This window comes from Pyrgilauda ruficollis, unplaced genomic scaffold, assembly GCF_017590135.1.
Source record: "Pyrgilauda ruficollis isolate IOZ18807 unplaced genomic scaffold, ASM1759013v1 scaffold22, whole genome shotgun sequence".
Classification (NCBI taxonomy): Eukaryota; Metazoa; Chordata; class Aves; order Passeriformes; family Passeridae; genus Pyrgilauda; species Pyrgilauda ruficollis.
In genome coordinates this window covers 4,526,195-4,543,605 of record NW_024521428.1, presented here as the reverse complement: position 1 = coordinate 4,543,605, position 17,411 = coordinate 4,526,195, and the positions used below count along the sequence as shown (strand labels likewise).

At 39.2% G+C, this 17,411-nt stretch overlaps 1 protein-coding gene across 3 annotated transcripts in view; it reads right to left on the bottom strand.

Moving 5' to 3' along the window:
- MGAT4A (alpha-1,3-mannosyl-glycoprotein 4-beta-N-acetylglucosaminyltransferase A) overlaps positions 1–17,411 on the bottom strand; it is a 73,315-nt gene that overhangs the window by 45,314 nt on the left and 10,590 nt on the right. For all 3 annotated transcript variants that reach the window (XM_041468582.1, XM_041468584.1, XM_041468583.1), the window contains one exon: positions 210–377. In XM_041468582.1, coding sequence (XP_041324516.1) covers positions 210–377 — 168 coding nt within the window. The remainder of the gene's footprint in view (positions 1–209; positions 378–17,411) is intronic.

The window sequence follows — 17,411 nt, the reverse complement described above, 5'->3', positions numbered from 1 at the left end:
GACTTTAGGAACTGAATAAGGGTGGGTGAATCATTAAGGACAGCAACTGGAAAAAACAAACCAAACAAACCCACACCAGATACAATTTATTACACATTCTTTATTCACACTGCTGAACAGTTTCATTCACCTCCTTTGGGAGCAATTTCTTATTCTATAGTAATAACAAGAAATATAGGCATTGCAGAGTTGTAAAAAATACCTCGTACCTGAAAAATTATTCATGGCATTCTTGCTGCCATTGGTTTCTGCCACGGCCCTCCGGAACTGCTCCAGGATGGCGTTGAGCTCGGAGGAGCGCTGCAGCGTGCGGTGCTCGGCGATGCGCAGCCGCTCCTTCAACGCGTGAAACTCCCGCTGGTAGGCAATCAACTTTTCTGGGGAGAAAAGCCACGATTCCACGGGTTATTTGTGGAAACAAACACGTACTGACAGAACTGACCAGGGGCTAACGCTGCTCAGCTTGGCAGCACCTGGAATGCTCCCAGGAAGGCAGAGCCTGGCATGGCCCCACCTGAGGAGCTGGGTGCCAGCACCCAAGGCGAGAGGTGGATGGTGGACACTGCTGCCTATTATCTGTTTCCAACAAGCTCCTCCCGTGGAAGAGCCATTGGATTAACATTCAGCAGCGCCGTCAGACTCGCACCACACTCACCACAGCTGGCTCAGCGAGAGAGGCAAGAAGGCTCTTTTTGCAGGAGTTAATGGCAGCAAGATTTGTCACATGGAAGCTGAAGGGAACCCAGGAGAAAAAAGAGGGCTACCATGGGCTCTGGAAGCTTAAAAATGGAAAGGGATGGGGGGCAGAGCTAAGGGCAGGACAAAGGGGATGGTCTCCAGGGGAGAGGGGGCAGCCACCAGGGGTCCCAACCAGTGAGGAAACAGGGAAAGGAGAAACCATGGTAGGTTGTGAAATATGGGCAGAGGTCCATGAGGGAGTCTCGTCTGCCTCACAGGAGGAATGAACTCTATGGTAAGTCTTTCCAAGGCAATGCCCTTGGGAACTGGCTGGGAGGGAGGGGAGGGAGTTCATGGGATGCTACCATAGGCAATCAACTTTTCTAGGGAGAAAAACCACGATCCAGGTTGTTTGTGGAAACAAACACCTACTGACAGATTCAACCGGGGCTAACGCTGCTCAGCCTGGCTGCACCCGGAATGCTCCCAGGAAGGCACAGCCTGGTACAGCCCCGTGTGACCCACCCAGCACAGCGAGGGGAGAGCTGCACACACCGGGATGGGGGCAGGCATTGAGGGGGGATGCCCCTCACCAAAGCCACGGACCAGGGACACCCTGAGCACCCAGCACTAAGCACAAGGCAGTTCTGAACCATTTCTTGGAACAGATGCCCACAAACCATTTCTTTTAAGAAAATCCACACAGCAGTGGCCCCTTACAAAAGCACAGGTTACATACTGTGAAAGGCCCCTCTGAATACTTTGTAAGGATGAGTGGAACTTGACAGTATTTCAGACATATCAACTTTAGACCCAAGTTTTAACTTAATGTTATGGTCAGTGCCTGAAAACTGAAGAACAAAATTTTTTACCAAAATTCTGCTGATGTTGATGCATACACATACTCTCGAGAGGGGAGATCGCCCAAAAGGGAGATGCAAACACCAAAACTGATTTGCTGATATATTCTCTTTTCCCTTGACACCCAGTAAAGTAAGTGGGCCTAGGTTTTGTATCCTTCCATCTTCCTATTGGCAATTTCCGCAAATCTTCTGCTCACTATCATCATTATCACCCTCCTTCAACCAATATACAGATACTGACCAGAGTATTTTAAGTGAATTTATAACTCAATCAATATTCCAGCCACTCAGCTGACATTCACAGACATATCTCTTTTGTTATTTACCTATACATTCCCAGTCGTTCCATACTGCAATGGAAGCAGAAGTTTAGCAAGCAATTTGAAACCCTTCCTGTTGATATATTACATAGTACACAGGGCAAAAAAGGAATTAGAGTCAACTTTCCTTGTTAATAAGGCTGTTTTTCCTCCAAATTTTTTCATTTACATTTATTTTCTTCTTTTTTTGGTAGTTGGGATGTGCTGCTTCAATTATGCTTAGAAAACTTAATTAACTAAAATGCCCTCTGTTCTGAAGATGGAAAAATAAAAACATAGTTCACTACCTTTTAAAAAACATCTCCTTTGCCAGCTTTATTTTGCTTCTTTCATTAAAACCAAACGGTTATTGCTTTTGTGCCAACAAACCCAGAACACAGATGCTGGCCCACAACACAGTGCTAGGCATGCTATACACTGCTGACTGAATCCAGGCTGATATTTGAAATAGGAATTGATGCCTTAGTCAGCAGCACTTAGAAGACTGGGAAAATTTTTTGAAGTTTCTGGCATGAAAGCCATTCTTATTTGCCAGTGATAACTAACAAAGTAGTTCAGTTCTGATGCTTCCAGTGAACTGTACTGGTATTGCATTCATGGTACTGGAGACCTCAAAAGCATTAATTCCTTTGAGAAATACTAGACAAGCAGTCAACTTCCCACAGTTGCTTCAACCAGACATATCTAGGTTAAGGAGGCTGCTCTAAAAGCTGCATCAACTATAGGGACTCTTCACAAATATATGGCAATTTTTTTTTCCATTAGGCACAATATTATTCAAGTGCAACTAAAAAATCCTAAGATTACAAATACAATAAGATTTTTAAGTCTACTACCCTATGAGTATTTTTCTAGTTATTTATGCAAAATGAAATTTAAAAATAATTCTTTGTTTATGTGAACTTACATGACCTAAAACATTTACATCTCTAACACTGGTAGAGCACTTTTCATGTTTTTGGAGATTAATGTGTAATTTGGCATTTTGGTACTTGTTTTACAATATGGCTGCCCGTACTTTTAAACTAAACAAATTCAATTTAAATGCCTAACACTCATGTCTTTAGCATACTTTCAGTACTTCAAAGATCAACTGCTCAGATACTTATTATTTACAAACAAACAAAAAAACACAACACGTTTGATCTCATACTGAAAGGCACTTGCAAAGGGGAAAATACTTCTTAGACTCTTACAGTACCACCATTAACAGTGACCACATGTCCCAGACTTTAGAAAAGTATCCCTTAAGCCATCAGCAGTTTATAAATATTCTAATTTGACTTTTCAGAGTTCCTGACTAAGTCCTTGAGAATGAGCCTACAAGATTAAATTTAAGAATCTATTTTTATTTAAACTTTGAGCTCAAGTTTGGTAGAGAAAGTCCTATTTAACTAATTTGGTGTCATTCTATGATAAAATCACCCTCCACATGGATGAAGGCAAAATGAAGGAAAGGCAGTGGGTGGTGCAGTCTCACCTGGGGTGCTGTGTGCAGTTCTGGGCCCCACAGCTTAAAAAGGATGTGGAGTTGTCTGAATGCATCCAGAGGAGGGCAACACAGCTGGTGGCAGGGCTGGAAGGCCTGTCCTGGGGGAGTGGCTGGGGAATTTGGGTTGGTCTAGTCTGGAGAAAAGGAGGTTGGAGGGGTGACCTCGTTGCTCTGTGCAGCTTCCTGAGCAGGGGAATTGGAGAGGGATGTGTTGAGCTCTTCTCCCTGGTGTTTAGTGGCAGGACACACAGGAATGGTCCTAAGCTACGCCAAGGGATGTTCAGATTGGACATTAGAAAGCATTTCTGTACTGAGACATTGGTAAAACACTGGAACAGGTTTCCTAGAGAGCATAAAGTATTTAGGAGGCATCTGGACAATGCACTTAATAATACGCTTTGGCTTTTGGTAAGTCCTGAATTGGTCAGGGAGCTGGACTGAATGATTGTTGGTAGGTCCCTTCCAACTGAGACATCCAATTCTGTGACAAGCTGACTTGCAAGAATTGTAGATACAGAAAAGTCAATAGCACACCTGATGTTTTCAAAATACATTTGACCATTTAGTGTTTTATTGTTCAGAGATTTCTCCAAAACCAAAAGAAATTAAATTGATTTCTTGTCCAGAAGTATGAAAACACTTTTTTTGATTGCTATTACGGTAAAAAGGAGAGTAGTGAGCCTAAAACCACAGAGAAAACACAGGTCAGTGGTCACCACCAATAAAAAAAGATTCTTTTTCTACAGGATTATGGATTCTGTTCTTATTCTCATACTGAAATCTAGAGTTATTTAAGAAAACAGAAGAAGGAATTCACACAGTAAGTTATTGGCCTTACAACACTGATGGAAGAACCCCAAACATATCTGTCTGTTCTCTGACAAACAAAACATCCCTCTAACAGCAGCTGTAGCCAATATTGAAGACATCTGGTCTCCAAAAATTTCAGCATACAAGAATATTTTTATTTAAGAATAATGTACTATATTAAATTGAAATGAGAAGATTTTCCATACTTTTCTCTGGAAGCCAGAAAGATCAAATAAAATAAATATCTTGTTAAAAAATTACTTGAGAAATGAAAGCATTAATTCTTCATCATTTTTCTCTTAAATTCTAGTTGGTCCAGCAAAACTCCAGAAGCTAAAGACTAAATATTTTAGCTGGCCAGATGCTGTGCAGTTCTCCCAACACTATGTCAACTGAATCAGTACTTTGTCAACTTTTTTCTTTTGTTGAAACACGTTCTCTTAAATATGCAGAACTTAGAATTTAGACAAGCTCACTTGAAAGTTGATGCAGTCTTTTGAAAGTGAAAATTCAAATGAAACTCGAGTGGTTTGCCAGTTTTTAACCAGAGATGAAATCTCAGCTCTCAGCCTCCTCTGGGTTATTTACAGTTTCTAAAGAAGAAACAGTTCTACAGTTACTTACAGTTTTCTAAAGAAGAAATTATTCCAAAAAGACACCACTAACCCAAAATTACAAACTCAGTCCACTCTCCTCTTAGTCACAGACAATATTGATTACATAGATTGCTAAAGGGTTGTCTACATTTGAAGAAAAATTCAAAGTTTTAAAGCATGGAGTTTCTAACATTTTAGCATGCACATAATTTCTTAGTTTGGGTTTTTGTACTTCTTGAATAATCTGTTCATGTACTTCAACCCCTGCTTTTTGTAACAGCAAAGAGTTTTCCCTTGAGATAAAAAGGGACATCCAAGTAAAGGAATATAAAAATCGGCTGTAGTTTGAATTTAGAAAAGCATTTTGCAGAGTATTTCAGCTCAACTGAAATAGCATAAATCTGAATTGCAGGTAAATTACCAACACTGTCAGAACACTTGCTGAATTCTAATTCCAAATGAATTATCTACTGAACAGCAGAACAGAAAACGTACTGTGGAAACTCAATCAAAGCAATTTTAAGGCTATAGAGTCTCAAAGTCAATAAAAATCATCAACAGCTTAGTTTTTTGTTCATGTTACTTTTTTAGCAAAGTTAGATTTTTTAATGCCCCAAGCCTATCAGTGTTTAAGAGGCATTTGGACAACGACTTTAACAATGCTTTAGCATCTGGTCAGCCCTGAAGTGGTCAGGAGCTGCACTAGATGACCACTGTAGGTCCCTTCCCTGAAACAGTCTGTTCTATTCTGACATGAAAACTTTAGGAAGAAACCATCTGAGCGCACTTCTAAACTGAGTGGAGTGCACACTTGTTAAAGGAAACAGAATTGCCTGAAAACCCTTTCACAACCCAAGAATGTTTTGGCGATTCTCAGTATTGCCATTATTCCTCTAGGAAAGCCCTGACTGTCTGCTAAAAGAACTACAGTCTACAACACAAAAAGCAGTATGAAAGCTTTGCAAGCTGTTATTTATCTTATCAATCAAGCAGGTTCCCAGACACGTTAAATCACAGGCCATTTTCACAACTGAAAATTGAACACATTGAATTAAGATTGTTGAATTAAGGTGGCTGCATTCACATAAATAAATAATTAAATAAATAAAAGACAAGCTATAATTTACTGAAGAGCTCTGTTTTAGTATGGCTGGTTGTACCAAAGGCAGATACATCAGACAAGACCATAAAAAGCTTTATGACCTTCCCACATCACAAGCAGGCAGTTGAGCTTTCCTTCAAACTCCAAACCAGCTAAACACCCACAGTGATGGATCTGACACACAGACAAAAAGGTAACCAGCCATAGACCTGGCACTCAAAAAAGACAGCAAGCCAAGCACAGAGGGCTTAGCTTTGCCAATTAATTGTAGGCCTGATTTATATTTTTTGCTCTTATCTAACTGAACTATAGAAACCTCACCCCCTTTTTTCATTAAAGAACAACAGGACACACAGACAAAAGGCTCTGGTTGGCAACAAAGCATTGTACACAAATACTCAATAAGCAAAACACCTAGAGAAGGAACAGATACCTGATACAACAGGACTTTTCCTCTGTCCAAGTGGGAAAACTTTAAATCATTATTCACATCAATAGTGTATCACTGGCAACAGTCCTACATTCACCAATGTAACAGTTTATGCCCCCCCAATGACAACCCTTTCAGCTTTTATAAGTTAAAGGTTCTGCAGCAAAAGCTTCGTTTTTCTGTACACCCTGTTGAAGAGTTATTAAAATGCCATTAAATAAATGTTTGAATCTGTGAGAACACACTGTAGTTAGTGCTAATTCAGGTATTTCTGTGATTAGTTATTCTACAACTCATTTACTCCCATTATAAAAACCCTACAGTAGTTACCATCACGCCATGGGTCAGAGGCACTAACAAGCTTCATGTATTAATTCATTACACTCCCATCAAGGAGGTTGATCAGTTTGCAGGTTGATAGAGAATAAAGGTTTTAACTGGCAGTGAGCTTCCACACTGAGTTTGCAGGTTGATAGAGAATAAAGGTTTTAACTGGCAGTGAGCTTCCACACTGAGTTTCATACAGAGTCAGTGGTGAGGCAAGAGGAGGTTACTCTTCAGTGAATTAGGGATTTGTCAACACGCCAGCCAATTCAATCTGGCATGGCTCTTACAGAATATTTCTTTGTTTGAGCTACATGAGGTATAAAAATTAAGTTCTCCACTTCCCGTAAAAGCAGTTCAGATGTTTTATGTGATCCATGAAGTTGTAGTATCAAGTAAATCAGTATCCAGTAAGCCATGATGATACCTGCATGGACCTGCACTTCATTCCCACAGATGTAAGCAACAAGAATTTTTTCAGATCATGCTTGGTTCATAATACCCAAGTACCTTACAACCCATCGCATTTGTAGTATTAATGATAAAATACTCGTCTTCATCTCTTAAGAGCAGATATCCTTTTAAATTAAAATCCTGCTATGCTAATATGTGGCAGACTAAATTATTTCCACTGTCAGCCAAAAAACGTGAATTTCTCTAATATATAAAATAAAATTCTTACCATGCTAGCACTTAAGTAATTCTAAATTTCATCTTAAAACTGACACTCTTTTTGACGAAGGCTACACTTTCTCTTTAGCACAGGTTTTGCAAAATATAACTGCAAATACAATTACCCATTATTGTGATATGAAATTCTGTTCCTACTGCATTGTACAGTCATGCAATATCCACTAAAGATGCACAGACAAAATACACATACTGGCATTTACTGAGATAGCATGCACATTGCTTCCATTGCCCTTTGGAAGTGACTCCAGAGCTCAGAAGATATTCACAAGGCACAGACCAGGCACTGAGATCTCAAATGTCCGACCGAGGGGAGGCAAGCAGAGGAATTGTCAAACCAATCACACAGGCACAAAAGCCATGTCCACACAACTGAGATATTAAAGATGTTCCGGAATCCTCCTGTGACATTCAGACTTACAAAAACAGCAAAACACTGTAGCAAGCTGAGCTAATTATCAAGTGTCAAAACCTGCACAGAGGCACAAATCATATTTATAAATCAGCAATGTCAAACAGTGCACAGTAAAGAAGGTGTTAACAAAGTTTGTCCCCAAAGTTTAAACCTCAAGCGTGCTCACAAATCAGATTCCAACTTGTCTCCAAACTGGCTAAAAGCTGATATATGGTGTCCTTGAAATGTTACAATGTATTACCATGGATGACTACTCAACAACAGCTAATTAGCTTCCCTGCTCTTAAAGTGAAATTAAAACTTTTTATAAACAAGCTATGATGAGTTATAAAATCCAAAGCAATAAAGCAATCAACCATGCAAATACAAATAAAGCAGTATACTGTAAAGGCTAATAACAAGACATGCTATAAATAAAAGCTCTTAAGAAAACTGCTCAAGGTCAAATTTTATCAGTCCTCTTTGAACACAAGATTCTGTGGGCCTTTTTAGTTACAGAGTTTGTAGCTATGTCTATTCATAAAGCTATCTTATTATTTTGAAGGGACTAGGGAATATGCAAATTTTTTTAAGTATAATACTCTGTGAAATTAAAGACAGGAAATTATGGTAGTTTATTTATAAAAAAATACATCCTACTAATCATGACAAAACATTCTCTGCATCAGGAAACAAACAAACAAAATCAAGATGCAGGAAAACAAGTGGACAAGTCATTTCTTTATCCCTAATCTTGCTACTCAAAATGATAGGTCATTTCAGCAATTCACTAGTTCAATCTACCAAAACAATCCATCAGAACTACTCTTTATTGCCCTTGTTTTCCACATAGACATGTACTTATCAGGACTGCAGGTATTTTTAAAAGTGCTCATTCAAGTAGCTTTCATTGTGAAGAACAACTTGTTTTTGAGGGAAGGTTCTGCAGGTTTTCCTAACTTTGGTTAAAAAAAAATAAGCTCAATAATTCTAATTACTTCATTTCTCATTGCAATTTTTTCACATTTTGCACTTCAAAGATCTCTATAAACAAATAATGTTTTTTGTTCTTGCCAATTTTAGTGCACTAGCACAAGTCTGAAGTGCTTGCTTTGAAACTTTCAGGGCCTGACTTTTGTTTAAACATTCCTTTGCAGCTGGAGCTGAAGTTGTTTTCTCTAAAATTTTTTAAGCAATATGAACACGATCCTTTGTCATATCAACTGGTAAAACCTTTCTATTTTGAACTGTAAATTTCAGAATCAATTTTCTTGTAAATAGTTCTTTGATCTGGAAATCTGCTTTCCCTCCATTTTTTCAATCTTTAATATAAATACACTAAAAATTATGTAGCTTACCAATCAAAAAGGAAGCATGAAATGGTACATCATGTTTGATTTTTTTTTTCTAAAAAGTCACAAAATACAACATTTTTCTAGAGGAAAAACAATCCTAAGAAATTAAAAAGCCAAAGAAGCCAAAATAGAATTGTGACAACTGATGAATTATTTACTTTAAGGAGTATTTTCATAGCTGGATAGAACAGCCAAGAAGAGTTTTAAGTGTCTCCAGATGCAATGGCACACCTTTGCTTTTATATATAATTTGTTCAATAGAGAAATGTCACAATTAGGAAGATTTACAAATCAATTATAAAATCCAGTATGACACCACATTCAAATCTTCCCTGATGAGGGCTGACAGCGTGTCTGAATATTCCTTTGGACACAAGGAATAAAAAAAAATAATGTATCAGAAAATCCAGACACCCACAAATAAGGAGGTCAAGTCAATAGAAGCATATGGTCCTCTGTCTGTGCACTTGCTTCAGACAATAAGGATAATTAAACACATGATTTGTTTGAGAAGAGTTATTGGCAGCACTTGAGCTGAAGGTCCTCTTTAAAGCAGAGAACAGCAAGTTACAGTGATGGGGGAAAAGCAAGCAAACAAACAACAACAACAAAAAAACCAACCAAAAACTCCGCAATCCCCCCCCAAAACAAACAAACCAGAAAAAGAACTCCAAAAAAGAAATCACACTTTTGCAAATTATTTGTCCTGATCTGACTGTTAACTTTACTAGGATTCACACTTCTCTGATTAGTAAACAACACTGCCCAACACACCACGGATGAATATAAACCTCAGGGCTTTTTTGGTTCCAGCTACTTGGTTCTTCTTTTATTCCCAGTACTAAGTAAAGCCACCTCTACTGGCATTTCTTCTTTAAGGGGACAGTGATATAAAAACATCACTGAAATCATATGCTAAATCTGTTCCACAATAAGCAATCAGTATTTAACACATCTCTATCCCTGAACAGAAACACTAAGGGATAAATAAAAGCTTCATAGATTCTATTCCCAAGAAGCAAAGCAGAACAAAAATTATTGCAACTTCTGCTGTAGACATTCCTTGCACAGAGTTCAGTTTAAGAAATTGATAAAAGAAAAGCTCAGTTGAGTATACAAAGCACTGAATTCATGTAACCTGGACAGTAACTCTTTACAGTGAAAAAAAATTACCTTCAAGTAACTGTCACTAAAACATCCCACTTTGACATTTCTGACATGTCTTGCGCAAGATTTAAAGTGTACAGCAGTGTAAAAGAAACTAGGAAACCTTCAACAACATCACAGGATTACCTCAAAAACACAATTTACAGTGACAGCTTTTACAAAGATCATCATGTCACAATTATTTTTTCAAACCAACTGCCAAATAAAAAGGAATACTGTAACTATACTGCTCAAGCAAGCACAAAGCTCCAGTTTAAGCAAATATTACAACCATAACACTGAAACACACTTAAGATACAGGACAGGTCAATAGCTAGCCTGCATTCTTGGCAACACTGAAGGACTGAAGCATATTATGTGAAAGAATGCATTTCTATTGCTTTTTTAGCATAGTAAAATAAAACAATCCATTCTACATTTCTGCAGAAACGTGTATTAAGCATACAGGTTACATTAATTTATTATGTTTGCTTCCATCATTTAGGTTAGATGCATGTATATACATACATTTTATTGCTACCAATGAACAGGAGTATCCTCCAAAAACCACACAGCAAATAATTACACTTATTCCTAACAGGACATATCAAAGAGGCCATAACCATTGATCTGATCTGAGCAGTGTGTAGCTTTATAATCAGCATCTCTGTATGGTATCATAATTTCAACATTAAAAATAACAACAAAACCCAACCTTGATAGGTTAGGTTACACATTGCTTTCACTTGTGTTAAAACAGCACAAGAAACAGCACCTTCACCTGAAACACTCACAGATTTGCTGACCATGTAAACAAATGTAATTACCCCATAGGTAATCTGACCTCTTAGAGTCAGTTTGACTACAAGTCATCTGTGACATCTCATGTTTCTCCTCAGATCTCAATCAGACAATAATACTTACAGCTACTTTCTACAAACAAGCACATACACCTATATTAAGATGTCATGCTATCTAGCGGTCTCAAATTCCTGGGGAGTTCTTTTGTGGTGTTTTTATTTTTATTTTAAGGAAAACTATTTCTCTGCATATAACTTTGTATAACCTACTGAACTTCAAGCTTCTTCTAATCCTCTAACCCTCACCTCTTGCAAACAGCCGGATGTGTGCAAAGCATTTGACACAGTCCTGCACAACATTCCTGTCTCCAAACTGCAGAGATGTGGATTTGACAGATCAATCACTCCGTGGGTAAGGAATTAGCTGGATAGTTGCAGTCAGAGTTGCAGTCAATGTCTCAATGTCCAAGTGGAGACCAGTGATGTGTGGCACCCTCAGGGGTCAGCATGGGACCGGCACTTTTTAACATCTCTGTTGGTGACAAGGGCAGTGGGACTGACTGTACCTTCAGCAAGTTTGCCAACACCACCAAGCTCTGTGGTGTGTGACACCCTGGGAGGAAGGGATGCCATCCAGAGGGGCCTGGAACCAAGTGAACCTCATGAAGTACAAGGCCAAGTGCAAGGTCCCGCTCCTGGGTAAGGGCAATCCCAAATTCAAGCACAGGCTGGGTGGAGAATGGATTGAGAGCAGCTCTAAGGAGAAGGACTTGGGGCTGTTGGTTGACAAGAAGCTCAACAGGACTCATCAATGAGCATGTGCAGTCCCCAAAGCCAGCTGTGTCCTGGGCTGCACCAAAAGCAGTGTGGCCAGCAGGGTGAGGGAGGTGAGCCTGCCCCTCTTCAAGATCCCACCAGCAGCACTGCATCCAGCTCTGGAGTCCCCAGCACAGGAAAGACACAGACATGTTGGAGAGAATCCAGAGAAGGGTCATAAAGATGGTCAGAGGAGCACCTCTCCTACGAAGACAAGGCTGAGAGAGTTGGGGGTTGTTCAGCCTGGAAGAGAAACATTATAGCACCTCCAGTACATAAAGGGAGGCAAGAAGAAAGCTGGGGAGGGACCATGTACAATGGCAAGCAGTGACAGGAAAGGGGAAATGGCCTCAAACTGAAAAAGGTAGGTTTAGATCAGATGCAAGGTAGAAATGCTTTACTATGAGGGTGTGAAGCACAGGAACAAGTTTCCTAGAGAAGTTGTGGATGCTCCATCTCAGGAAATGTTTAAGGCCAGGCTGGATGGGGTGTTACTAGCACCATGCTCCAATCAACTGAGCTAATCTCAGCTGCCTCATAAACAGGAAAACAATGGTCTTGAAACAAAGATGTTTGCACAAGGTCAGAGAAGGCACTACTGAGCTTCTAGTTAGCCTTGACTAAGCCATTAGAATGTGTGTGCCACAAGGTATAAGAAGGTGAAATTTTAAATGTTTTTGGTGACAAGCAGAGAGTCTCCAAAATACTCAGTGCAGAAAATTAGTATTTTGGTTAAAATTTTCCAAATCTCTGTGCTAATTACATATTGAATTTTTTTTCCACTATAGTACTCTTAATCAGTATTGTTGAACATTGTGATGCTACAACAGCACTGAGAAATATGGCACCATTTGTATTGCAAATGGGTTAACATTTCTGAATAGAATTATAATTTTCATACTGATCTTTTCTGCAACAAGGAAACAAGGAGTTTGTAGAAGAACTGGCACAGTGTAGTATTGCTCCCATAGAAGAAGAGATCCAAGAAGCATGGTCTTAATAAAGATTAACTGAAAAACAGTTTTCAATTTTTCTTACAGGAAGGACTTTGTGTTTTGTTAAAGATTTGCTCCCAGAAAGTTTTTCACTGCCAAAATTGGATGAAAAATTCAGTTTTTAATTTTGAAAGATGCAAAACAATAAAGCCATAGAAGTTTTCATTTTGTATCATTATTGCAGTATGTAAATCAATTTGCTATAAAGTTAGGGTTTTTTTTGAGAATGAAGGGTAGAGTCAACTGCATCAGCCACACACTCTGCAGTTCCACCTAAACAACACAAACGGCAATACTCCCCTTTGGTATAACAACCTAACCTAACAACAAACTCCTACATCCAACTTCCATTTGAAAAATGCACCTATAATGCCTCAATAAACAACAAAGCCAGGTAGCCTTTAATGCCTTTTTCTTCTATGGCAGATCTAACAATAACAACAGCATGGACAAGAAATTAGGATGTACCACAACACCAGTTATAGATAAAAGCAAAAAGCTGAAGCACAGATTCTTGCCAGAATATGTGAGCTATTCTCCACTAATTAAAAAAAATACCAAGTACAAAAATACAACTATGAGCACAATCACAAGCAGTTTGTCTTACACTTTGAAGGACTGAACCAGCAATATCATGAAAAATCCAAAACTAAGGCATACAATTTACATGTAAGTGACTGAGTTTTAAATAAGCCATCCCTCTCACCTGGCACTCTGCTAAGTTTGTGTGCCTAGAGAGTGCCAAGGCTGTGAGGTGGGGAGGGTACCCCCAAACTCAAACACAGGTACTGCATCCACATAAGCTTCACAGATTTGATTTCCAGCCATTTCCACCCCTCCTCACTTACAGGAGGTTCTGTCAGAGCAGCCCCTGCTCTTTCCCAAGACTATTCCACACCCCAAGACCCTCTGCTCCTCTGCCCCAGCCCTCGAAACCAGCATTCAGCCCAAGCACACACCAGCCACAATGTTGTTCCCCATGTATGTCTTCCCCTACGTAACAGACCTTCTACCCCTGAACAGCACCTGCCTGTAACCCCCAGCAGCAGCAGCAGCAGCAGCGCTGCAGCAGCTCTGCACCCACGCAGTTAGCGGAACGTGAGCAGTGGCAGCACGGAGTATTCCTCCCAACTCAGAGGAATACAACGTTAATTTTTATTCCACAGTATATTTGAACCAAGCCAGAATAAAACAGTATTATGAAGGAGTGACAAAGTAAAAAAGAGGATACAGAAGCATGTTTTAAATGCAATTTTTGAAAAAATTGCCATTAAATTGCCATTTTGAAAAAAGCCATCCTACATTCATTACCCAAGATATTACGACTGCACTTAAAACAACTTAAACCCCTTAACTAAACATTCTGTGAATGTCCTAACATCAATTGTTGTCCTGCATAAGAATAAACTCTCAGCTTCACCCAATTCAAACCTTTGATCACTTTAATCTATACGTAGCTGAAATACCACAAAACCCAATTCAATTAATTACTGGGTCCCCAAAACACAAGAGAAGTCTTCCATTCAGTTACAGCTTGTTCCAAGTTAAACGCTTTCCTCAAACTGAGTTAAATACAGCGAGATCTAAAGCAACATACCACAAATAGAGAGTAAAGCATTAGTCCCTTTTTCAGGGTCTTTGTGTAATACAAAATAGCATTCTATACAACTCAGTAAAGCAATGTGGACGAGGAGAACAAGGGAAAATGAGCCCTGACCCGAGGGAATCTACCTATGAGAAAGCAGTTATTCTACCAGCATGTGTGTACACATGTGAATTCCAGAAAGGTCTCCCCTATTTCTTGCAGAGCCTCTCTCATCAACAGAGAGCGCAAACAACCTTTGTGCAAAGCAAAAACGTTTAACCCTGATGCTTCCACGCAAACAAACTCTACAACACATGCACCTCCACACATCCTCCAGAATGTGACACAGCACACACAGCAACCAACTCTGTGGTAACTGAGTGGCTGACCCCTCTCAGACATCCCAAGCACACGGACTTGAGTATTGTTGTGTAATTGCTCAGCAACTATTTATCACAAATATGCACTTACATAAAGTTTCCCAAAGGTGTCACTTGCTGTGCACGCTCAGTCTGTGTGTACAGAACTGGAGTTTCTGGTCATGCAGCAACCTCATCAGCAACAGGATGCCTGTGCAGCAGCACCCACCCATCCAGGCTGCAGGCTCTGCATCTGTAGGGATTTCTGCCCAGGCAAAATTTCCATGAAGAAATTGAAGTCTTGTCCAGGAAGACCCATGTGTATGTGTCTCAAACCTTGTCCAAAAATTATCACATTATTATGCTCACATATTCTTGAACATTCAGGGCTCAAGATTTTTGAGGGTTAAGATGCTGAATATTCTCAATATAGTTAACTTGAAGTACAATGTGGCAAGGAAACACAATACATAACAAAGTAGAACACAGAAAAAGCAACTTCTTCTGATAACCTGAAAGCTTCCAAACACTTTAACATGATTTGTTTCTACTACAGAACTGTCAGTAACTCAGTGAGTTTCTGTACACTCAAATCAAGATGCTCTTACTTTAAAACATTCCTTTCCCTCCTCTCAGAAACAAACATATACATACAAGGCAGGAACCCTTGTAAGAAAACCCAACAAGAAAACACAGCTTCCTAAACTAAAAAGAGATTAGTAACGATTGACCTACAGCCAGATGTTTAACATAGTAATACATTAGAAGAAAATTCATCTAGCAAAAATAACTGGTCAGAGGAGTGAGTGCTACAACCTCAAAATTACCAGCACTATTTTAAGAGCTGAAACTTTTAGAAATTCTTAATAGCCTGGGCACAAAACTCAAGTCATTGCGGAAGTCTGGCTATTGTTTCCACACACGCTAGCGGGCTGAGGTTGCTGACGCTCCTTGTTTCTTTGTGCCTTGACAACTGTGTTGAACAAACTGTTTCTGAGAACATATTCCTTCAAGCTTGTCCTCCTTGCAAGCAACTCAGGATCAAAGCTTCACCATGCTCACACATTGCTGCAAATTAACAACAACCTTGTAAGTCAAATGTAATCCCATCACATTTGTTTTATTCAAATCTCTCTCTAACAGTAGCTCCACAGTTTGTCTCCAGGGGCTGTGCAACCAAGTATGAGGGCTGTTTATTGGCACAAGTACTTCACTAGTCATTTGTAATGGAAAAAAAGATAAGAGCTCAGGCCATCTCTGAACTGTCTGAGGAAATTCACACATCCATGGCATTGATATGTAAGACCACAATGTATCTGCAGGTGACTATAGCAAAATTTATGCTTGATAGGCACTGAAAACTTTTAAGTTATTTTTGAGCATTATATAATAAAATTACATACTGTCACAAGCAAAAAAGAGGGGTTCTGTTGTTTACAGTTAGATGGATGGGTGGCACATCTGTGGGAAGCATCCATAGGAACAGGCAGAAATCTGCATGAAAGCTGAGGAGACAACCAGAAAAACAGCTGGAAGCACAGCTCTAAAGTACTGCAGAGTAATTGCTTTTTAGGCAGAGACTAGCTGGAATAAAGGCTTTCACTGTGAGCAAGGAAACTGCTTTCTATTCACTTTCTGCCATGCTCAGGAAAACAAAATATAGTGCATTATAGACAAAACTAAATTACAGACTTACCAGTGTATCATCTTAAAAAAAAAAAAAAAGAAAAACAACTTTCAGGATTCTAGTCCTAAAGATTGTATCAATAATGAAAAAAGCTTTTTTGTCATCCCGGCAGCAAATAAAGTCATAATTACACAGCAGGAAAAAGGTTACTGAGTAAGATACTACTCCAAACTGTGAGAGTGGGGGGGGGGGGGGGGGGGGTGGCGGGAGAAAANGGGGGGGGGGGGGAAGGAAAAAATAAATTACACTTGAAAATAAAAGTAAGTCAATTTTTGATGTTTTTCTAACACAGTATGTTCATGGCTCCTAGCTATAGAAGTGGATGCTTATTGTTAGTAACAGTAAGAGACTAAAAACAAACAGATAAGGGAATCTGTTAAAACAGAGGCAAATATTTTATGCATTTTAAGGGATCAAATTATATTATAACAAAGGGCAACTCTCACATATCTCATGCAAACATCAATATTATTTAGTAAAGAAACACACTGTCGTGTTGCTCTTGGCATAAGGAGAGATAAACCTGGCAAATGCCAAGAATAACTAATATAGTTTAGGTTAGAAGGGACTTCTGGGGGTCATCTAGTCCAATCCCCCACTCAAAATTAATTTCACCACAATTGCTACTTCAAAGCTGGAGCATTCCTGCCAGCTGTAGGTCTTCCCTAGCTAAGATTTATTTTGGAAGTGACATACTGACTTTAAAAATCCGTATAACTCACTCTTTTTGTGCTAGTCCAAAGCTCTATTGGTACCAATTACAGTATCATTTATTTGTCATTACTGGTTTAACTATTCTTGAAACTGCCTACATGGAAATTCTTCACCACCAACTCTTCCCCAATACTCTACTCTAATATGTAACTGTACTTGCCACTACAAAAACTGTCCACTATCAAACCTTCCTCTCCCATTCAATTTCAGTCCCTTAGATCCTGTTATTCACTATGGCCACAAGCAATAGATTAT